This window comes from Phodopus roborovskii, unplaced genomic scaffold, assembly GCF_943737965.1.
Source record: "Phodopus roborovskii unplaced genomic scaffold, PHOROB, whole genome shotgun sequence".
Lineage (NCBI taxonomy): Eukaryota > Metazoa > Chordata > Mammalia > Rodentia > Cricetidae > Phodopus > Phodopus roborovskii.
Window position 1 is genome coordinate 22,044,351 of NW_026126511.1, and position 26,010 is coordinate 22,070,360.

The window sequence follows — 26,010 nt, forward strand, 5'->3', positions numbered from 1 at the left end:
TGGGGGATGGGATTGGGGAGTAATTGGGGGGGCATGGGACGGAGAGAGAGTGGGATGGGAGAAGAGAAGGAGGGAAACTGAACTGGGATCAATGTGTAAAATAAATAAATAACAAAGACAAAAAAGGAAATATGATGATGATTAACAGATAACCCATAATTTAATTGACTTCATATATGTTAGACGTTCTGCAGATTCTTTTGAGGTGTCTAGGCATACTGAAACATCCTTTCTAGTCGACAGCAATTATTTACTTAATCTAGCACCAATAGCTTTACTTTGTCAAATGTTGGGGACCTCAAACCAAGTTGGCATCATCCTTTTATTTTCCTGTTTTTTTCTTTAATTTTATCAACATCTAAAATTTAATTACTGACAGTTTTGCACTGGATATATTATGAAACAGATTTTAATATAGTTTTTTATATTGATTACATAATTTAAAGTACAATAATAATATTAAGATGACTTAATTGAAGCCATTCATTCAAGTTTATAAGACATATGAAGTTTTAATATACATACCTTATGTATTGATACAAACAAAGTAGTAAGCATTTTCATTACATCAACCATTTGTCATTTTTTGAGACAGAATATTCAAAATTTTCTCCCAATATTTGGTATTTTGACTATAGCCTTGGCATGTGTGACAGAATAGTGTAACTTCAGTGTTCTATCTTTTGGAAATTTTGTATTTACTGGCAAATTTTTACCACTACTTTTATCCCTTCATATCTTTGGCCTCTAATCATTATCCTTTTATTTCGCATTGCATGAAGATTTCTTTATTAGAGTCTTCATACATGTAGACTTTTGAGCTTGGACTTTTCCCTTATTGCAAAGTCTTAGTGTTCTAGTTGATATATGACAACAAATTGTAAGTATATTTTAATATTCAACATCAATAAATTTTAGTATAAATATATAATTTATATACTATTTCTGTGACTCTTTTCAGATTTACTTACATAATAATCTGATATTGAAAATGTATCTTAAGTCACTTTTGAGGACAGGAAAAGACATTGTTTTTCAATTCATTTACTGCTTTATTAAACAAATAGCATTACTAAAATGAATATTTTTAATATTGCAGTGTGGGGAGGATAAAAAGATTTTGTTCATTGATTTTCATAAAGTTGTCTGTAAATAAACTTCCTAAATTGTAAAACTGAACATAACTCTCTGTTCCTTTATTGGTACTTTATATAAGCATCAACTTTCTGTCTATGTGTGTCGTTTTAGGTTGACAGCGACCAGTCATTCACTGACACCCCAAAGTGATTTGGACTCCAATAGTTCTGAAGAATTCTATCAAGCTGTTCATCATGCTGAGCAATCATTTAGAAAGATGGAGAATTACTTAAAGCAACAGCAGCTCTGTGATGTCATCCTGATTGTTGGAAATCGAAAGATACCTGCTCATAGGTACGGATGTATCAGTATTGGAATTGTACATCCATATTTATAATAGTGATAGGATGGTGTACAGACTGCAGAATTCGGAGCACTAAAGTAAGAAAGTACCAGAATTTCTTAGAGAAGTTGGGTTGTTATTTTGCTATTACTTTACATTGAGGGGCTTTATGATATAATTTAATTATTCCACTACTAATAAATAAAAGAAATCTAAAGACTTGAAAATATTCCTATAACACCTGGAATACCTGTGCATATTATATGGTTTAATGATTAACTCTGAGTTGCCAAAAATGAATTGATGTTGCAATAAGAAAATAAATAATTAGAGTGATTTAACTGAGCCATCCTAGATCTGAATTCTCTGCACCATGCTCTGTTGTCTTTCATCCTCATTCTGTTTCATTAGTCTCTGCCAGCCGTTCATAATTGTCTTGTGAATCTGTCTGTCCCTCTGATATTGTCAGACCTTGTATGTGTCGGTTTGTGACTATGTGTCTATCCTTCATAGAGGACCTCACTATGACTATATTGAAGAGCAAAGAAAGCATCACACATAGAAGGAAGGGGATATTTTACAGCAATCTTTACAGTTTTACAAGGTATTGAGTCACTGACTCCAACTGTTCCCAACTGACAGAAAACAAACATCATTTTTTCCAATCATCATTTACAAGTGTTGCATCAATTAATTGGTAAGATAGACTTTAGAAAGTTGCTCTCAACATCTGTATTTATTTTTGTCAGCAAGTGATACATAGGCATTAATTTGGTCAGCGACATGGAAGAGTGCATAAGGTAAGATGTTAGACAGCTGCCTTAAACATAAATTTATTCTAGTGTTTATTAAGAACTATGGCTGTGAGGTTCATCAATTTCAGTATTTAGATATTTTCATAATTTTGCATCATCACATACAATGAAAGACAATATTAATCTTTTTCATCTTACTTCCACTGATATTAAATAAATTATAATTTATAAAGTATGCATCAGATTTTAAATTAAATATTTCATCCTGTCATTTCTTTAAAAAATCTGGGTATTCTGATAATAAATTATTGTGTTTAAGTTATGAAGTTGATACTGACATTTTAAACTTACATTTGTTGAGTATTAAACGATAGTACAATGAGGTTCTTACAGTCAAATATATTTCAAAAAGCATATTTACAAATACTATTTGCATAGTTGAAACTAATAATACTACTCTATGAAATGGACATGGAATTGCATAGTTCAAGATTGATATAGTAAGTTTAACTTTAATAAATAATGAAAATACATTTAGTTTAAATAAAACTACAATTTATTTAAAAACCATGAGACAGTTCAGTTTTATAATTCTTTTCATTTTTACATGAGAAAATTCTTTCAATTTAAAGAAGACTTGATTCATAGGCAGTAACACTTTAGACACTGGTGTATTGTTCCTTTTCCTTGTCCAAAGGTGAGGAGTATGTGGGAAGGCTGTAAATGAAAATACTCAAACTTTGGGGCTTTCAATGGCCAATGACTCAAACTTCTTAGATAAGGAGACTTTTTGGAAGAAGTGTCTTGTCTCCTCTGGGTAAAGTTGACACTAATCCAGGATATCTCTTGCAATATAGGAAACCTAGACCAACAGAAAGATGGGTTTGTGTTGTATTTAATATAGGAAAAGAGAAACCATGATCAAAAATTTCATTCATATCATCTAGAAGATCCTTAAATGGCATAACAATTGAAAAAAAAAAAAAGGAAAAACAAATGTAAGCAACGCACTGTGAATTTAGTTTGAAGACAGGTAAATGCTGGTAGAAGGTTTGGCCGTACTTTTTACTGGAATTTCAGTAGCACAGTAAACTTTAGGAACACAGTGCATATTATTAAAGTAGGGCTAGAGTGATTTTGCAAAAGCTAATATTAAGGCAAAGCCCAGAACTCCACAATATTCTACACACAAATATATTTACAATACCACCACCAACAAATCTAAAACAAGGAAGCATTAACAATCAATGGTCCTTACTTTCCCTCAACATTAATGGTCTTACTTCGCCTATAAAAAGACATAGGATAACAGAATGGATACAAAGACAGAATCCTTTCTTTTGCTGCATACAGGAAACACAGGGTAAATGGTTGGGGAAAGATCTTGCAATCAAAGGGACCCAAGAAGCTATCCCAAAATCTAACAAGTTAAGCTTCAAAGCAAAATCAATTAAAAGAGATGAAGGCAGTCATTTCCTATTCATCTCAGGAGAAATACATCAGCACAAAGATTCAATTCTGAACATCTATGACCCATATACAAGGTACGCACATTCATAAAAGAAAAGCTACTAAAACTCAAAGCTCAAATAAAACTTCACACACTCATCATGGGAGACTTTAACACTCCACTCTCACCACTAGATAGGACCACCAGTCAGAACCTTAACAAAGAAACAAAAGAACTAACAGAATTTATGTCTCAAGTGTTTTTAACAGACATCTTTAGAACACTACATCCAAATACAAAAGAATATACCTTCTTCTCTGCTCCACATGAAACCTTCTATAAAATCGACCACATACTACGTTACATAACAAACCTCACCAGATACAAAAATTTTGGAATAATCCCCTATATCGTATCATGCCGCCATGCTTTAAATTTGGAATTCAACAACACAAACCGTAGAAACCATGCAAACTCATGGAAAATGAACAAAGAACAATTGGACCATACATGGGTCAAAGAAGAAATAAAGAAAGGAATTAAGGACTTCATAAAATTCAATGAGAATGAGGACTCAACATACCTGAACTTATGGGACACTTTGAAAGCAGTGCTACGAGGAAATATAATTGCACTAAGTGACCATATGAAGGAAACAGAGGATAGTCACATTAGAGAATTAACAGCACAACTGAAAGCCTTACCACAAAAAAGAAGCAATCTCACCTTGGAGGAGTAGACACCAGGAAATAATCAATTTGAGGGTTGAAATCAATTAGGTAGAAATCAGGAAAATAATACAAAAAAAAAAAAAAAAAACCCAATGCAACACAGAGTTGATTTATTGAGAAATACCTTTATCCAAACTAAAGAGAAATCAGAGAGAGAACATACAAACTAACATAACCAGAAACAAAATTGAAGACATAACAATGGACACTGAAGAAATCCAGACAATTTTCAGGTCATACTTTGAAAACGGGTGCTCCACAAAATTTAAAAATTCAAAGGAAACGGACAAATTTCTGGATAATTATCACTTACAAAATTAAATCAAGAATATATAAACAACTTAAATAGAACTATAATCCCTAATGAAATAAAAGCAGACATCAAAATTCTTCCAATGAAAAACAGCCTAGGAACAGATGGATTCGTTGCAGAATTCAACCAGAAATTCAAGGAAGAGCTAATAACAATAGTCCTCAGATTGTTCTTCACAATGGAAGCAGAAAGTTTCTCCAAAACTCTTTTTATGAGGCCACAAGAACCTTGTTACTCAAGTCACACAAAGACACAATTAAGAAAGAAAACTACAGACCAATATCCCTCATGAACATTGATGCAAAAATACTCAACAAAATAATGGCAAACAGATATCAAGAACACATCAGAGAAATCATACAACATGGTCAAGCAGGCTTTATCTCTGTGTTGCAGGGATGGTTTAACATAGGAAAGTCTATCAAAGTGATCTACCATATTAAAAAAAAAAAACTGGAAAAGAAAAACCACATAATCATCTCACTAGATAATGAAAAAGCCTTTGACAAGATTCAACACCCTTTCTTGATAAAGGTCTTGGAGAGGTCAGGGATAACAGAAACATACCTAAACATAATAAAACCAATATACATTAAACCAAGAACCAACGTCAAACTGAATGCAGAGAAGATTAAGGCAATTCCTCTAAAATCAGGTATATGACATGGCTGCCCTCTCTCTCCATATCTCTTCAATATTGTACTAGAAGTTCTAGCTAATGCTATAAGACAACAAAAGGAGATCAAGGGGATCCAAATTGGAAAGGAAGAAGTCAAACTGTCTCTATTCACAGACCATATGATAGTTTACATAAATGACAAAAAAAAAATTCTAAAAGGGAACTCCTACAACTGATAAACACCTTCAGCTAACTAGCATGATACAAGATAAACTCAAAGAAATCAGTTGCCCTACTATATATATAGATGACAAAGTGGCTGAGGAAGAGATCAGAGAAACTTCACCCTTTTAGCCACAAACAACATAGAGTATCTTAGGGTAATGCTTACCAAACAAGAGAAAGACCTATATAGCAAGAACTTTGTGTCTACCAGAAAAAGGAAAACTCCCATGCTCTTTGATAGGTAGGATAAACATAGTAAAAATGTCAATCTTGCCAAAGGCAATCTACCGATTCAATGCAATTCCCATTAAAATCCCAGCACAATCCTTCACTGACCTTGAAGGGATAATAATCAACTTTATATGGAAAAACAAAAGACCCAGGATAGCCAAAAAAGCCTGTACAATAAAGGAACTTCAGGAGGCATCACATTCTCTGACTTTAAGCTCTACTACAGAGTTATAGTACTGAAAACAGCCTGATATTGGCACAAAAATAGGTAAACCAATGGAATTGAATCAAAAATCCTGTCATTATCCCACACCTCTATGAAAACATGATTTTTGACAAAACAGCTAAACGTATACAATAGGAGGAGGAAAGCATCTTCAACAAATGATGCTGGCACAACTGGATAATGGTATGTAGAATTCTGCAGATAGACCCATGTCTGTTGCCATGAAGAAAACTCAAGTCCAAATGGATAAAAGACCTCAACATCAATCCAGTCACACTGAACCTCTTAGAAGAGAAAGTGGGAGGTACCCTTGAAGAAATTGCTACAGGAGACTGCTTCCTGAACATAACTTCAGTAGCACAGACACTGTGATGACAGTAATCAGTAGGACCTCCTCAAACTTATATTCTTCTGTAAGGCAAAGGACAGAGTTGACAAAACCAAAAGGCAGCCCCCAAACTGGGAAACGTTCTTCAAAGATTGTACATCTGACAAGGAAAATGGCTGATCTCCAAAATGTACAAAGAACTCAAGAAACTAGTCAACAACAACAACAACAAAAACAACACACACACACACAGAGAGAGAGAGAGAGAGAAAAAAAAAAACCTATTAAAAATGGGGTACAAATATGAATAGACATAGAGCATAGGATTACCAGCTTATAATTCACACTGCCAGAGAAACTAGGATACAAGAAGGATTCTAAGAGATTCATATAAGGTCTGTCACAGAAGGAGAAAGGGACAAGATATCCTGAGCATATACGTAGTGGGGGAGGGTAGTGAGTGGAGAGGGAACTAGGAGAAAGAGAAAGGGAGGAGAAGAAAGCATGTGGGACTAGGAAGATTGAGTCAGGGGAGGAATAGATGAGAGAAGAGAGAGAGAGAGCATAAAAGAGGGAGCTGTTGTAGGATTAACGAGAAAACTGAATCTAGAGAAATGTCCAGAGATCTACAAGACTGACCCTAACTAACAATTTGTGCAACAGTGGAAAGATTGCCATAAATGCCCTTCCCTGATAATGACATTAATGACTAACTTATCCACCATCATAGAGCCATCACCCAGCAGACACTCACCACTAAACACTGAGCTGAACTGGAATCCAGGTACAGATAGGGAGGACGAGACCAGGCTACAGGAACAGAGACAAGAAGGAGCTAATGCCCCTCCCTCCCCCAGACTGATAGAAGGAAAGCCAACATAAGACTGACTCAGAACCCCTGAACATGTCTCAGAAGGCTTGGGCAGTCTAAGGGACCTTGGACAGGGGAACCAGGATGTAACCCTGGTGCAGAAAAGGACTTTTGGAACACATTACCCATGGAGGGATACTCACTTAACCTAGAGACAGGAAAAAATGCCTAGTCCCTACTCCAAATGAGTTTACAGATTTAGATGACCCCTCCTAGAATGCATCACCCTATTGTGGATTGGGGGGTGATGTTAGGGTGGGTGGTTGGGGGGCATGGGAGGGTAGGAAAAAGATAAATAGGGACAGAGAGGGAGGATGGGAGGGAGGGAGGGAAAGGGAACTTGGATCGATAAGTAAAAAAATAAAGGTAATATTTTTTAAAAACCTAAAGAAAAGAAAGACACTGAGGAAGAGGTAAAGTCTGCTCTATTCTATAACTAAACAATTTTTTTTTAAAAAAAGTGGGAGGTCAACAGTATCAAATACCATAATAAATTAAAGTGCAACACAGGAATCTTTTATAAACTTGCAAAAAATTTAGTGACCGCAATAAGCAAATTTCCTTAGTTGCTGTATTCTCTCACTGATGCAATTTTGCCATAGCTTCTCCAGCACTAACTGAAGCTAAATAATCACATTTATAGATGTTAATTTTTGTGAAACATTAAATCCTAGACTCTAATTCAAGTCTTTTGTGTGACTAAATCTAAATGCTGATTAATCTTTCTTCACTTCAGTTACTGAGCTTGCAGCATTTGCTAGTGCTGATAGCAACGATTGCATATGATGATTTAAACTTGTACCATGTAGGTCACAAAATACTTTGCTCTTCAAAATGTGATCCAACTGCAATACAATCTTGTGTGTAAGAACAAGATAATTGGGTTTATGTTGAAACACTTAAATTTAGAGTAATATATAATCTCATGTTTATGGAGATATAATGTTTATCACTTAGTAAAACTAGTCACATACCATGTATTTAATTAACTTGATGTAAATATTTGGATATTTCTATGCTTTTAAAATTAAATTGATTATTATAGTTTTGGCATTATTTTATAAGTAATATAAGTAAATATTTGGCAGGTTTTTTCAAACCATCAGACCCAAATCATGACACAGAGACTAATTATTAGTTATGAATGCTCAACCATAAATCGTTTGTCCCACTATCTTTTATAACTTATTTTAACTTGTTTCTCATTATCTGTATTTTGCCTTTGGGCTTTTTCCCTTTTGTTCTGTATGTCCTACTTTTCCTTCATCACAAACTAGCCAGGAAGTGGTGGTGCACAATTTTAATCCCAGCATGTGGAAAGTAGAGGCAGGTGGATGTCTGCTAGTGTGAGGCCAGCATGGACTACAAAGCACATTTCAGAATAGCCAATGCCGTCACACAGAGAAACCCTCTCTCAAAAATTCTCTCCTATCTCCAAAAGAAAGACAATATTTACAAAATTAACTTTAAAAATGGAAAATATGACAACCTCATAAAAGAATAAGAAAATTATATAATTTTTTTCCTTTTAGTTTCTTCTTGGGGCAAAGTGTGGCATAATTTGTGTTATACAATAAGAACTTACCAAATATTGAAGAAAGAGAAGAACATAGGCCATGACAGGGAGTGACCCTATTCAGTGGAAAAATGACCTAGATGACTGACGTTTGATTTTATAATCAAACAGGTTATAAAAGTAACAATTGAACTCAAAAGTTTTATTGAATTTGTGTATAAAAACAGTGAATCATTTAATTTAGGTAAGTGGAAATCACCTAAAGTAAACCATAGTAAAAATAAAATGCTGAATATTAAGCAAATTACAACAAATATGAAACATTCTTAATTTTAAAAACACAAGTTTTGTTAGATACATAAAGTAGTCTACCTCACTATTCCAAAAGCTTAGAAAATGTCACTAAAAATAACTATGACTTAACAAATATGTGTTTAAAAGCTAATAAAATTCTACGAAAAAAATTAAAATAAGTATAAATAAATGTCATATTAGATCAGAAAAACAATACATTTCAAATACAATTTTCGATTAAAACCAATAGCGTCAAGATGCTAACAAAATTATATCTTCTCTTCACAGATGATTGAAATAAATCTAGAATCATTTATTAAGTAAACTATTGTATGAGTTACTGCAGATAAAATTAGAAATGTAATTCTGATAAATGAAAGTGAGGATAATGCTTTGTCCTCAGAGCTATACTATAAAAAGCATAAGAAAATGTTTTATTCTCCTGATAGGAAATTGAACCTCTTACAAATACAATGACAAACTCTAGAAAAAGAGACAATTTATAGATTTTACTATCAACTACACATCACATTTTTAAATTCTTGATGAAGAAGGACCAAGCAAAGTTATATTCCTGTAATTTCATATAAAGTTCATTATATAGTACAAATATGTTTGGTGACAGAATAACATTCATTAAAGAAGGAAATTGTGAAACTCTTTTACTGACCAAAGGAAATATGTTGCTTAATTTTTAATGTGTCATTAGGTAAAAGGAGTACTATATTTATACAAGTTTGAAATTTCATTACTTAGTTTACTTTTTTCAATAATGTATTTTATATTATGCATATGATTGATTTTCCTGGATGTGTATGTGTGTATCACATGCTTGCCTAGTGTCTAAAGCAGTCAGAAGATGGGATAAATCCCTTGGAACTCAAATTATAGGCAAGTGTTAGTCACCATAAGGTCCTGGTATTGCTTTCAGGTCCTCTAGAAGAACAGAGGTGGGTGCTCTCAAGCACTAAGCTATTTCTTCAGCTTCATTAATTTTAAGTGTAATACTGTTCAACAATTCCATGTATCTATGCAATACATTGCCACCATATTTACTCCGTGTCACTCTTGGTTTTTCTTCTCCCAATCTTTCCTACTCTCTTCTTTCTCTAATCATGTTTTTCTTCTACTTTCAAGTTTGTTTTTATGAATATATTTATTGCCCCATTGAGATAAATTAAGGTTGCATATATGAGCATGTCAAAGGAAACTAGAGCATGAGAAATTCATCAATAGATGCACCACTGAAGAAAGAATAATAATATCCCTTCTCTAGAAACAATAACTGCCAATAGCTCCTCACAGTCCAACATTCCTCAACCTTGTATCAATGGTAGAATGATGAAGGACACACTCTATTTCTTCCTTTTCTACAAGCCCAGTGCAGGGATATGTAGCTTCTCTTTGTTCAGCAACAGCAATACCATATATTGAATAAAATCTTTCACAACACTACTCCTCTATATAGGCTCTTAGATTCTTTTCCTCTCCTTCTTCTAAAATATCCCAAAATCCTCAGAAGGGGTTACAGAGAGCTTGGTGTTGAACATTCAGTAGTCACTTATTTTCAACAGTTGAGTCTCTTCTTTAACAACTGCCCAAGATAAAAAGAAGCTTGTCTTCCACAGCAAAAGAGTAGCATTAGTCTTCAGGTATACCCGTCAATGTCTAAAGGAATGATTGACTGCATGTTCATTTAGCAATACAACATTCATAGATTCCCCTTTAAAGTCTTGAACTGGCTAAACACATGACTGCTTTCAGTCCAGCAACAAGGTTATATTCCCTCTTGTACAACAGATCAGGTCACAGCTCCAACCTGTGACTGGTTATCACAAAATCAGCCATAGTGCATGCATAGTAATTTTCCTAGGGATATGTATTGCCCAGCAGGTTAGTTAAACAAACGATTTTATGTTAGTAAACAACTAAAAGTTTCCTTCTATGTTCTATATTCTGGTATTTGTGTCTGGTATCATAACCTGATAGTTTTTAGTTTAGTTTAGTTTTGTTGTTGTTTGTTTGTTTGTTTTGGTTTTGTTGTTGTTATTATTGTTGTTGTTATTGCATCAGGGTTAGAACAACTAATTTTGCTAGAACAACTAATTTTGCTGGAAAAAAAAGGACTATGGTAGCAAACAGTACTAATAACCCTTGGAACTCCCTGGTCAAATAACTCCAAGGGAGTCATCCCAAACATGCCAATGATTTTGAAAACCTTTGACTACTGGGAGTATCCTTATATGCGAAAGAAGGGCACATCTGTTTAAACACATTTATAATTTTTGTAATTTAAATTTTAAATTAATTTTAGTATTTGCATGCCATGCTTTATATATCTTTAGCTTTGGTTAACCTCCTAACCCTCATATTTCCTATATTCTACAGCATTATCCCTATATATATATATTTCCATTCTTCTGTTTCCCCCAGCAATTTCTTAGAATTTTGTTTTAGTATACCCACCCCATCTCTAAGTCTTTTGCCTTTCTTGATTCATGGCAATCTTCTTGCTTTTTGACATATTTCACTCCAACTTGAACAGATAAAATACTTGAGAAATAAAATGTATGTATAAGATACAAGATATGGCAATTGTCTTTCTGTGCCCAGGTTACCTGGCTCAATAAAATATTTTTCTAGTACCATTCATTTGCCTGTGGTTTATGATATCATTTCTCTTGACAGTTGAAAGATTTCATTTTCTGTTTTGTATGTCTATTCATTTAAAGAAATGAGCTTCAGTGTCTAAAGAAATTCATGATTTCTAAGTATTTCAATTTAAAAGGATCCTGCATTTTAAACTGATTAACTACAATAAAAATAAAGAGATAAAATACTCATTGCCAACAAAGCTGTAAAACACACACACACACACACACACACACACACACACACACACACACAACACCACTTGAATTGTTGTGAAACATTAAGGCCATATAAGCAGAGCTTATTCCTTGCTGGAGAATGAGATTTTGTGGATGCACCCTGAAAATGAGTAGGTAGGTTTCACAAAGTTTAAAAACAAAACTAATTTATGACTCATTTATAGAATTATTTTACATATATCCAAAGGATTCTGTCAATATGCATGCTGTACCACAAATATACTTGCACATGTCTGCTCACAGTAACTAGGAAATGTAACCATGGTTGACAAAACAGTCGATGTTGATTCTTTGCTTTGTTGTGTTGTGAACTCATTGTTCCACGCTTCATGTCCATTGCCTAAAATAGACTCTGTGACTCTTTCAGGCTTGTTCTGAGTTCTGTCTCTGACTATTTCGCTGCCATGTTTACAAGTGATGTTTGTGAAGCCAAGCAAGAAGAGATCAAGATGGAAGGCATAGACCCAAATGCACTCTGGGATCTTGTTCAATTTGCATATACAGGTACAGTAAAATAATTATACATCATATAAATACCATTTTTATTTTGACATTAAGATTTTCAAAACTAAAGAGTAGCTGAACTTTTATCATTAATGTATCACAAACGTATAAAGGCGTTCATTTTTTTTTAATTTTCCTTGCCATATTTATATATGATTAAGCTCATGACTTAAATCACTATTTGATAGAATGAAGTTTAAAAAGAAAAGGAGAATTAATCTCTAAATAAAAATTTGCTCAAAGTTTTCCTTTTCAGAAACATTAGTTAAATTAATTCACATTTTACTTGTGCTAAGCTAATTTACTGTTAAAATTTTTATATAATCTTTCATAGTTCAATGGCAGCTTAGCTGAAAGGGTCAAAATTATAGTGATATTTGGAACAATCACTAGCATTGGGGATTTAGAATATTTTCCTAATTCACTATATTTATTCATTATGTTAGACATTTATGTTATTTAAAACAAAGTATTGTTATGAATTTGTTTTGTTGAATATTGCTCTTGTGCAATTGTGAACTGTACTGAAGGAGAAAAACTTAATAAGTAATCCAATCTTGCCTCCCCAGAAGGTCACGATTTAAGTAAATAAATATGCTAAAAATGGAGACATTATAGGCTTTAAGAGAAATCTGGCACTAGGGAAATATCCAGAAATCTACAAGGATGACCCCACTAACAATCTAAGCAATAGTAGAGAGACTACCTTAAATGCCCTTCCCCGGTAATAAGATTGATGTCTACCTTATAAGTCATCCTAGAGCCTTCATCCAGTAGCTAATGGAAGCAGAAGCAGACACCCACAGCTAGACACTGAGCAGAACTTCTGGAATTCAATTGTAGAGAGGGAGGAGTGATGAGCAAAGGGATCAAGACCAGGCTGGAGAAACCCACAGAACACTGCAGACTGAACAAGTGGGAGCTCATGTACCCCAGTCTGATAACTGGGAAACCAGCATAGGACTGACCCAGACTCCCTGAATGTGGGTGTTAGTTAGGAGGACTAGGGAGTCTATGGGGCCTCTGGTAATGAATCTATATTTACCACTATTATTCAAATCGAAGTTGGGAGCCCATTCCATATAGAGGGATACTCTTTCAACATAGAGACATGGGGGAGAGCCTAGGCTCTGCTTTAGTTGATATAACAGACTTTTAAAACTACCCTTGGAAGGCCACACTCTCCCTGAGGAGCAGAAAGGGGATGAAGTGGGAGTTGATGGGGGAGTAGGTGAGGACTGGAGGGTTGAGAACTGAGATTGACATGTAAAAGAAGCTTGTTTCAAATTCTAATCAAAACATTATTATAAAAAAGTGATATAGTCTTAAATGATATAAAAAAGAAATAAAATACATGAATCTTTGTAATAAGATTTGAAAACAGATTCACCTATAGAATATGAAATCAGACAATTCTGGTTTCAATAATGTTAAGATATGATAAAAACAATGCAAATTTTACACTATAAAAATCTAACTTTTTCTTTAAGCCTATTGTATTAATGAAATTAGTCTTTGACAATCTGAGCTCAACCTGACTAAGAGAACAGGCCTCTAAGCCCTGAGATGAGGGAGATAGTACACTGATATCTTATTCTTTCTATTTGGTTTGAGAAGAAAAATCAACTTCGCATATCTTTTTTTGTGGAAGTTTGTCTCGATACTTACTAACTTCCCTGAAGCTTGTCACCAAGAAAAATTCTCGTGGAATATAAAATTGACATAAAAGCTTTTGAAAATACAGCTCCAAGAAACTGAAAAAAACAAAACAAAACAAAAAAGCACTATACACATTTCTATTCTATATCCACTGAAGTTAATGTTCTTAGGAAAATCAAGGTCTGGAAACATGGAAAACCTATCTTGATTTTTCTCAAATGGAGGGGCTATAAAGAACTTCATAATTTAATTACAACTTGCTTATATCTGTGAATTAGCAGTCATATAAGTGGAGAATGGACAGGGAGTAAATCACAAGACCACATCAAACTCCCAGGAACTTCTGGCTCCTAGTGGATTCTGGGGGAATTGTCTTTACTTTCATAATGACAGATGATCCCATTGGCTCAACTGGATACCTCACAGAACTATTATCACAAATATGATCCATATTAAAATAATTTGGTTACAAAGAAGAAAGGATATGAGAAGAGTCTTAAAAAGAGGAAGGAGGCTTAATATTTAAAGGAAGAACATCGGTATTAGGCAGCCAGAATGTATTATATAAATGCATGAAAATTTAAGAGAAAGAAACCAATAAATGTTATATTGTAATTCATATTTTTATTTTCTAGATTGGAGGAGGGGTCATGTAGCTTATCTTTTAGGTAACCTTCCAGGACCGAAAAAAAGCAAAATGATCATATGAATTTTCATTCTCTGGCAACCTTATCTTTGTTTAGAGCAAAACTAGGTCAAAAGATGCTCGCTATCATGTTACACAATGTTAGATGGTATTTCAAAGCTTCATGCCAAGAGTAATGACCCAGATATGTCTCTGTTTTCAGAGGGCAGTAAGGATATACAGCTGACTAATAGCTGTGCTGACACTATGTCCTATCCACCTGAACTAATTTGTGTTATGGCCTTTGCTCCTTAACATATTTGTGTCATGGGATAGACATCCTACCAGTTGTGCATTTATATAAATTTTCTAGATGAACAATGAATTTATAGAGTGATATGACATAAACTGTAGAAATAATCTAAAATGTGTACTTGGCTTTGTCACATGAAGTGTAAAATATATAACAATGGAAAAAGGAAAGTGATCATCTCCACAAATAGGAAAGAATACTTGATACCTTTAATTAGCAGATCATCCCATGATCAGGAAGACAACTTGGAAAAGATCAAAAAAGAAAGAAAGAAAGAAAGAAAGAAAGCATCCCAAAAGTGAATGAGGAAGTAGGAAAGCAAAACATAAATCATTTGGGAATCATTTCTTCAACTTTTTCCCCCTGTTACCACAGGGGTCTTCAGCTGGGTCATTTCCTTGACAATTAAAGAATTAAAAGACACACAAAATGTGGAGCATGACAGGTAGCAGTAGCAAAACAGTTAATAGGAACAAACAGATACAGTTCTTGAAGGAACGCTTTGATTTGGGGTGAGGAAACATACAGAACAAAACAGACATCAAGACCTCCATAGTGCAGGAAGGGTACCCTAATTTAGAGGGTGGTCTGTTTAAAGAGATTGAGGATGCCAATATGGCACACAACTATTGTGTAAGGTCATAATCAGGCCTTGAACTTATTGAGCCTCTCTATCTGCAGAGGCCTTCGTGACAACCACAACACTTTGTTTTTAGCTTTCAGACTTTTGTCTCATGTCCAGATTGTGAAGGGGGAGCCTGCTAACTTGAAGTTCACACTCTTTGTTATCCAGTCATGGCCCCCCTCCCTGTCAGCCCTAATCATCTACTCCTGATTTGGTAGTGCTAGACTATAAATCATCTTCTTGGGTTTGCATTAAACTATTTCTCTTTGCCACCTCCACAGCTGAGACTATTTTCTTCATGATTCTTGTGGTCAATTCTTTGGAGAAACAAGAGGATAATGTATGTTAAGTCTTCATAGTTACTAGTTGTGGAAGTAACATATTCAGTACAGTTGAAACAGGGTTTATTAAAGTAATATTAATCAATAAAATTTTATATGATGTCTAGAACATCCACAATTAAAAAAAAATAAATTGGTCACATAAGTAACTAATTAAACCAACTTAGAAAATGTAGTCATATGTAATTGTGGCATTTGAGAACGTTAGAGGAGGAAAAGCCATCTTCCAAGGTAGTGTTTATATGATAAAAGATGAAGCATTTCTAAGTGTTGGGAAAACCTTCACTACATCCTTCCTTCCAAAATTATGATGGAAAAGGAGAAAGAACTGAATCAAATATTAGAAAAAGTCAAAAAAGAAGTAAATAAGAAAAAAATGATATATTTTCTAGCTGCTATGATCCAATATTATCAGTAATGTTACTGTTACCAGCTCCAACAAATTGAGCTACTTTAGGGAATGACAGATAAAAATGAAAACCTTAATAGTTTACAACATTATTTTGCAGAAAGCTTGTTATCAATTTTGTTTGTAAAAGAAGTGGTTGTCTGTAAAATGGTAATTTAAGTAAGAAAATGACAATTACTTTTCTTGTTATTGGAAAACACCATACACTCCTGTTCTCATAGGTCCTACTATCCTAGATATGTTTAAAGAAATTTTATATTCATTATAACACCAATTTTAGTTATAATGTTAATAACATTATATTGATTAGGCAAATGAGGACTTGTAAAATATCTTCTTAAAATTACTCCATTTAATTTTATTTTCAATTCATGTCTTGAAATTCTGCTTGTGATATTGGTGATTTTTAGTTAGTAAAAGCATATACAAACAAGAATAATTATCCTTTTCCCCCTTTCTCTTATCATTTTATGACATTTTTATCAAAAATAGGTTATTTTTCAGTTTGCTCTGATTATGTTTTCCCAAATCCAAATTCTTCCATGACCATCATCATTCCCCCATCCAAATAAAATAATACCCTCACCTTATTTTATTAGAATAAAAATAGCTTGAAAAAATAATGATAATAATAACAAAATATAATAAGAGCAAACATCTCACAATGTAACAAAACAAACAAAAGCACCAAAGGCAAAGCACAAAGACTCATAAAGTCACTGGGACATACATATGCAGACCCAGAACACTGATATCAACAAGCAAAAGATCTTTTAAGGGAAAAAATAAAGTATCGTGAGACAAAAAGCCTCCAAAATTACATTTGAGTTCGTTGATTTAGTTTTAGCCCTCTGCTCATGGATGTGGGCCTGTCCTTAGGTGTAGTTTGTATACCTAGTAAAACTCCATTTGGAGAACTCCAATTAGAGAAAATAAATTTTGCCATTGAGTGCGATTTTCAATTAGCAATAGTTTCTAGGTTAGGTCTGGATTTCTGTTTGCTTTCCTTCAGTTCTTGAATCCTATCCAGTTTAGGCCTCCGCAGGCCTTTTGCATGTTGCAGACTTTGGGTGTTCCCATGTGTGCCAGTCCTGTTGTGTCTAAAAGACCTTGTTTCTTTGGTGTCATACATCTCTTCTGTCTGTTATAACCTTACCAGCTCTTCTGCAGTTTCTCATCCCCTAGGGTAAATATTTGATGAAGTTATTTAACTAGGATTGGTTGTTCCCAAGTCTCTTCAGTGAAGCATTAATCTATGAGGACAGTAAAATGTTGTTAGGACTTATGTTATTGTTTCATTTACTTAGTGGAACAGTAGTATTTGCTTTTCCCCTAGCTCTATGGACTTTGTATTATCAAGTTCTGGCCAGACAATTCCTGTCGGTAGTGGGTGCCATCTTATAGAATGGATCTGAAATCCAATTAGATTATGGTTGATTACTTCTACCATCTTTGCCATACTAATGCCCCAGTGTGTCTTATATACAGGGCACTATAATAGATCAAACAGTTTGTGGTTGTGTAAGTGCTTACCTTTCTCTTTTGGTAACAAAATAAATTATTTCTGCTGCTATGATCACTAATCAATAGATGTGATGGTTCTAGGTAGGTGCTAGTTCATCTTTTCAGTGTTCAATATATTATGTGGGTTTTGTCTTCAGGAATAGGGCTTTGCCCTCAGTTTATGCGGAAACATCAATAGCATTGAAGATAGTCTGGATTGTTTGGCAGTTTCCACAGCACTCCCCCTTTTTGCCAACCATGAAATAGACATGAAATCTCTGAATTACTATATAACTGTTGACATTCTTAGGAGCATAGCGCCAAATGGACTTAAAACTTTGAGAAACATTTTACTCTTTGGAGCCTCCCTTATTCACTCATATACATGAACTTGGATAGATTCTATTTTATGTGCAGTAAAGTCTTTGGTTTTGTATACTGCCAAAGCAATTCTGGAAATAACCCATAAAATATCTACAGAAAAATGAAGTCAAAGAAGAAAAGATTTGAGTATAAAGGTAGGATTACTTCACATTCAACTCACTTTGGCTTGTTTAGAGATGATTAGAACTTTAGATATCAAACTCTGAACATTAGAAATTTTACAGGTGAATAGTTGAAGATGATAAAATTGCATAAAGCTCAAATTAAAAAAGTATTTTAGGAATAATATTTGTTATTTCAAAAGTGTGTTGATAAGCTCATCTTGCCATATATCTGAAATGTCTCCTTAAGTATTATACTGTAGTTCCATATATGGCATGACTCTAATGCTCTCAAAATGTAGCCTAGTTTGTTGGGGATATGAAATCCCACAGAGATCAATAGTAAGCCAAAAACCCTGTTCCTAGAATAAGAATGGCAGAACACAAATTGAATATTTTGTTCTCTATCATAATGCCCTTTGGCAGTAAGCTATGACAAGTGGTCATTATAGTGATTTATGAGTCTTTTGCTCTCAAATAAATATAGGTCCCTAAAATTGGCACCCTTATTGCTATATATTAGCTTGTTCTAGGTATTGTTTATCATCCTCATGACTATAAGCCACCAATTACCTTGCAAAGTAATTATCTTCGGGTATAAACATATTTGTGACATGTAAAGACTAGTTTTCTTTTTAGAAGAAATATTAAAAATAAGGGTACAATATTGGTTTTAAATGTATTTAAAAACATAGATATCAGCATTCAGATTTCAACCCCAGATAGCAATTTACGTGAAATAATATATTTTTAAAAGATGAACTTGGGGTCAATGTTGCCTTCACATGCATGCCTACACATTTCCTATTGGTTCACCTCTTTTTTTCTTTTTAAGATTTTTTTATTATAATATTATTTTTTTTATAACCAAGTCCATTTAAATGAAAACAAATATTTATAGACAATATTTGGGAATTTGGGCGTCATTCTTTCCAAACTACTTCCTGCTGGTAAGGGGCACTGTCATGGGGGATTCTAAGATGCAGAAATCCTGGCTGTAGTCTGCAAGGATGCTTTGTCCAGCTGTTTTGAATGTAGGATCACCTGGTACTCTGTTTCAAACTGGATCAAACCACATTAGCCTGGAAGGAATGCACAGCTTTTCATTTTCTGTGGGGGGGAAAAAAAAAATAGAAATCCTTTTCCCCAGTAACTCGTCCTTGAACTTCAATTTTGGAGGCAAAGCATTTTTGTTTTATTTATTTTACATGTCGATCCCAGTTCCCTCTCCCTCCCTCCCTCCCTCCCCTTTACCCTCTCTGCCCTCTCACATGCACCCGAACCACCCTCCCCTCCCATCCCCCCACTCCAATTCCATATGTAGGGGAATGCCATCCAGTTGGGGTCATGTAGATCTGACAGGTCATGTGAAGTAGGGACTAGGGCTTCTTTCCTGTCTCTAGGTTAAGGCAGTTATCCCTCCATGGGGGATGTGTTCGCAAGGTCCTTTTGTGCACCAGGGATACATCCTGTCTCCACTGTCTGAGGTCCCTTAGACTGCTCAGTCCTTCTGGCTGAGACCCATATTCAGGGGGGCCTGAGTCAGTCCCATACTGGCTTCCCAGCTATCAGTCTGTTCATCTCTTAAATAATCCCTGTACTCTTGAAAATAAACTGTGGTCATTGATGATTAAGGGCATAGGATTCTAACAAATATGGAAATACAAGGTTATTAATAGAGTCAGGTCCTGGAGAGGAATGATAAGGACAAGGTTCAAATACAGGAAGCTGTCCGGCTAATAGTGTTTTTTTTTTTTTTTTTTTTTTTTTTTTTTTTTTTTTTCTTAAAGGAAGGGTAGGAAATTAAACTGTGTAACAGCAAACTTTAATCATACTGAAGAGTTAACATATTTGTAAAAGATGCTTGGATGCCTCTGAACCATTACACACACAAAGTGAATGTTAAAAATGTTTTTGCTTACTGCCAACATTTAATTGAAATACATATCCATACAAAGGGACTGAGATGTTTAACGTTCTTTTTAATATTAAAAAGTATATATCAATATATCCAGTGTAGAATTTACTCACTGAAGTCCCTCCAGAGTTCTTTATTATAATTAAAATCGAATCAGTGTTTTATTTTTATGGATGGTTTAATTCAAATTGTGTGAATTATGCAAGCACATTATTAGAACATGAGTTTAAACTTACGGATTTCTAGACAGTAAACTCTATCCTCAATATAAGAGACCAAGTCTCTTATATTGCTAGTGTTATTTGTGCTTTATCATTGTCCATTGTATAAAAACAATGAGCTAAATAATTTTCTTTGAAGGTTTGAACAATTTTTATATGTAGTATAAAAATGATCAATAAAGTCAGTTAGCAAATAGCCCTGTTTGTCTTATCATTTGAGTGTGTGTGTTTACTACTCCACCAATCAATGTAAAACTGAATCTTATAAAAGTAATTTGGAGATAAAATGAAAAATTATTCCTATTTTATAGATACCATGGGGAATTTCAATGTTCATTACTTATAAATGCTTTCATTCCTTTCCATTCTAGTTTAAATATTTTCATTGTGATTCAGTGCAATTTTAAAATATTTCCTTAATAACAATCAGAATTAATGACTATATATCTGTTTATTTATATTTGAAAAAATATGACTTAAGAATCTGACTTGGATATGAGGCAAGAGGCATACAGCCACCCTCCTTGATTAACAAACATGTTAATCCCTGACACATCCTCACAACTTTTGGTGAGGCATCGTGATGGAAAAGACTCTGGGAAAAGATGTGTTTCACTGTTGTTAGAGGAATATACATTAGCCAAGGAGGTGGCTCAGTGATTCAGAGGACTTCCTGCTCTTTCAGAGGATAAGAATTCAGTTCCCAGCATCAGGTCCAGAGGATAAAATAGACTGACTTCAGCACCAGTGGGCTTGCTGTTGTTTTCTGTGGACACCCACATGCATATGCATGACTAGTGCACACATGCATAAACAACACAGAAATAAGTGTGCTTGTGGCTGTATGAGTGTGTTCTGGAAATAAAATCTCTTGTCTTCTGGAAGAGCAACCATGACCAAACCCTCTCTCCTCCTCCCATAACATATATCTTAAAGAAAAAAAAAAAGATACACACATAACTATTCTCCTTTTACATAGTTTACTGCCAAAGTTATGAAGATAAAGCCATGCTGCCAGTGATGGAAACTGAAGTTCTCGAGAATGTGGAAGCCCCTTAATGTGCTTGACATCATCAAAGAATAAACTTTGTTCTTCACTGTGCTTGGAGAACTTATAAATACCGTATTACTATTATAATTTGAACAATAATTATATTTTACTAAAATATATTTCCTATGTATGTAAACTTTATCACAAGTTTTCAGCAGTAAATTGGTTGCTTACATTTCTTATTACTGTGACCTGAAACCAAGTACCTGAAGGGGAGATGGGGGCTATTGTTTTGCTCAACAGTCCCTAAAGGTTACAATCTATTGTAGGAGAAACATGGGAGAGTTCATGGTGTTGGAAGCAAATTCCTAAGCCTCCTTCATTAGACTATGGTGGGAAGTTGAGCAAACTGGGAAAAGTCATACAGAGTAATCAGTACATCACCAGAGTGACTTACCTTTGCAAGCCAGTCCCTCATTCTAAAGAATTATACAATTATCCAAATAATACTATATGCTGGGAAAGAAGGATCTAAACCTGACCTGGTGAGAAACATTTACAATTCAAACTGTAACAGAATCCAAACGCCAACTTACAGACACCACCCTTTTCTAAAACATATTATGCCTTCAAGAAATATTATGCCTTCAAGGTATGCTTTAAATAAAATAAAAAAAAATTACATTGCCTTCCCATTAACAGTATTCACATTATTTTTAGACAATTTGAATTCAAATATTCAAATACCTGTCTGATTTTTGCCTCTTCGACATATAATTATGTTAAATATATGGATAAATATATCATGCATGAGGTAGCTGAATTCGTGTACATTCAAGCTATTATTCCATTTGTGCCTTAAGGTTTTTATAGTATCCTCTAGCACTGGATATATCCTAAAAGTTGAAAAATACAAAGCATTTTAACTCTTTTAGACAATTGTAATAGTTCAATTTAGTTGACAAAATTCACAATAATTTACCTTAAAAATATTCAATATGTGACTACAGAAAAAGATCATAGTAAAATAATTATTTGAAATGTAAAAATGAGTTATTTGAATACAGTCACCTTAGTATTGATTAAAGACATAGATATTTTAACCCATTTCCAATAACATACAGTGTATTTATGTTTATAAATATTGTTGGAACCACATAAATTACACAATTATAAAATCTTCATTTATATTTGTAATATTATCTTTAAATAATTTAATAAAAATTATATAAACTAAATACATATACATAAATAAATATATGTACATTATATATATATTTCTGAATGCATAAATAGAATTTGCTTAGTATATATAATGTAATTGCAAGTACATGTTTGTACTGGTATTTATTTGTATTCATCATTTAGTATAATCCTGTTCCTACATATTGCAATGACTTCTTTGCTATTTGGTGTGTTGTTTTGAATAGTAGTTTCACTGGTTCCAGTGACTTTTCAACACACATGTGATTGCTTAGATGCTGGGTCACTGCTACATGAATCCTCCAACATTCAATACATAAATCCTGCAACATTCATGTGTAAAGCTTTGTCATAACAGATTCCTCTGTTTAGCTGAAGGAGAAGCTTGGTAGACTAGGTAAGTGTTAGAAAAGGTAAAAGTGTGAAATGACTTCCCAGAGTTGTTCTGCTGTTTCTAGCACCCAAGAGCAGCCCTATTGCTAACCAGGCTTCAAATTCTTTAATTGCAATAGTGCTGAATATTTCCGGAAACATTGATGATTGTCATCACTGTTCACTTATGCACCTCTCCAAAAATAACAAAATGCTCTGCTTAAAATTTTCACATCTCTTTTATATACTGGTTTTTGGATATTTTTAGTTCTTTATTAGTGCTTGACAATCATTTTTCATGTATATGATTTGTAGGTATCTTTTAAGTGTTTTTGTAATGCTCAATTATTCATTCCTTGATGTCTCTTGAAGGAAATTTTGGGTTGTCCAATTTCTTGTGTTCTTATAGGATTATGAAGGGAGATGTCTTTCTGTAAATATATTTTTCATATTGGTTAATGAAGAAAGCACTGTTGGCCAATAGAAAAGCAACATACGCGAGGCTAGTAGAGGAGAGAGGAAGTATTAAGGAGTAGTCAGCATGTTGATATTGGAGAGAGCAGAATGCAGGCTCCACTCTCTGGTAAGATGAGACCACATGGAAACACTTAGATTAATAGAAATGGTTTAATCATTAAGACAGAGCTAGCCGATAAGAAACTAGTAACTGGCCAATAGCATTATGTCTAATACAGAGTCTGTGTGTTAACTGGGGCTGGCGTGGTGGTGGAACCAGGCCAGCAGGGGAAAAACATACTCCTAACATACTGTCCGCAATGTGGCTAATAAGAACTTCCATTTAAAATTTATCAAAAGCTTAAAAAAGGGTTTTAGAAACAAAAGAACAAAGACAAGCAAAGCTTCCTGCTAACAATATTTTTCTTGGTTGGACTCTGTTTTGCGAGAGACAAGCAGAGAATTGCACGGCTCCTTTACGGAGGTTTTTACTCAGCATGAGCAGTAAAGAGAAAAAAAAAAAAAAAAAAAAAAAAAAAAAAAAAAAAACCGCAGGGCTTTTAACAAGCACTGCTAACAATTAACAATTTATTGGTGTGTAGAAGAGCTGGCAATGACAATGACCACATCTCCAAGCCAGCAGCATGCTGCTGGATCAAGGCGGTGAGGACAGCTCTCAGTTCTGGTGGTAAAAGTACCCACCGCCATCTTGGATAGACCACGGCTAACACAGCTAAGACTTTCATTTTAGCAATGTTGTTGTTTAACAGATAAAAGTCTCATGGCTAGAAAAAGATAAAGATTTACAGTAAAGACAGATTCACATTAAGAAAAGCGCTAAAGTTTTACAGTGTGTTTTAAAATATACATAGGCTTGGGAGAGAAAAAGAATAAAATGGTTTTGAAAAGACAGAGAACCGCTGGGTGTGGTGGCACACGCCTTTAATCCCAGCATTTCGGAGACAGAGGCAAGCAGATCTCTGTGAATGCAAAGTAAACCTGGTATACAGAGTTAATTCCAGGACAGATAAGAGTTACACAGAGAAACCCTGTCTCAAAAAAAAAAAAAAAAAAAAAAAAAAAAAAAAAAATGAAAAACTAAAAAGTAAAAGAAACAGAGTAATAAAAAAGCCACATAAAGATGGAAAGAATCTGGATACTGTATGACATATTGTCTTTGTATCGTTTGCTGAGGAAATAACAACTATTAAAAACAAATGCCGCTGGATCAATCCAATTTATATATTTTAAAAATGCTTTGACTTCAAAATTTAAGTCTAAGGAAAGGTTACCACCGGGGAAAGGGATTTCTAAGTTTGTGTCCTCAGAAAATGAAAAGCTGTGATTCCTTCCAGACTAATGTGGTTTGATCAAGCCATACCCCATGAAACAGCGACCCAGGTGGTCCAACATTCAAAAGAGCTGGGACAAGTCAGCCTTGCAGACTATAGCCAGGATTTCTGTCTTCTTCGATTCCCTCATGACAGCGCCCCCTATCAGCAGGAAGCAGTTTAGAAAAAACGATGCCCAAATTCCCAAATATTGTTTATAAATGTTTGTTTTCATTTATATGGGGTTGGTTATAAATGGTTAATGAACACAACAAATTATTTTTAAAGGTAAAAAAGGTATTATGGTACAGAAATGAATGCTTTGAAATGGATTTTCTTTTACGATACAAATTTAAGGTCAATTTTGTGATATGTATATTTGTCCTCTTGTTTAGTTATTATGCTTATATAGGTCATTTATAAATATAATGTATAATTTAACACAGATTACAGATAGTTACCTATAATAGTCAAAACTTTAAATTAGTTAAGATTTCTAGATATACAGAGATGCATTTGAGATGGATAAGCATTCTTCAAACCTTTCAAAGACCTACAGAATATGGCATTTAAAATGTTTTAGGGGTTTTCTTAACAGTGAGGCACAACTGCTCCTGGCAACACCAACTACATCATAAAGGAAGATGGATCTTGAAGAAATGTGTTATGGATTTTGCTTCCAATATGGCATGAGTAGCCATTTGGATAAGATACTGCTCTTGTCTGGACTGTTTGACTTTAAGCTGTATAAACTGGACATGCAGGACTACAGAAAAATGAAGGCTGATGCAAGATGGACATTGCTACTGGTTTCCTGCTTCAAGGAAGAGTCTTCCAGACATTCTGCAGGACATAGAGAAAACTGACTAACAAACTGGCAATACAGATGGAGTTCAAACTTTCCTGCTTTTCTGAAGAGTCTGCCAGATGCACTATGGCCTATGGGCTGAAGATGGAAGATTACAGAAGAACTTCCAGTGACTGACCAGGAAGTGAGTTGTCTCTGTCATTTCTAGAACTTATATATTATCCTTCTGTGGTCTTTGAAGGAGTTGAAGACAAATAATTGGGTTATAGTTCTCCTTAGTTAGGATCAAAGATAAGTTACATATAAGACTCAAAGATAGGATAGATGATGGAATATTTTCTTTAAATCTTGCTAAATGTTAATGGACTAAACATTG

The 26,010-nt window shown here is 34.2% G+C and overlaps 1 protein-coding gene across 1 annotated transcript in view; it reads left to right on the forward strand.

Annotated features, from left to right (window-relative positions):
- Positions 1-26,010, forward strand: part of Klhl1 (kelch like family member 1) — a 262,568-nt gene that overhangs the window by 79,310 nt on the left and 157,248 nt on the right. The window contains exons 2-3 of the mRNA XM_051195755.1: positions 1,249-1,431; positions 12,238-12,374. Coding sequence (XP_051051712.1) covers positions 1,249-1,431; positions 12,238-12,374 — 320 coding nt within the window. The remainder of the gene's footprint in view (positions 1-1,248; positions 1,432-12,237; positions 12,375-26,010) is intronic.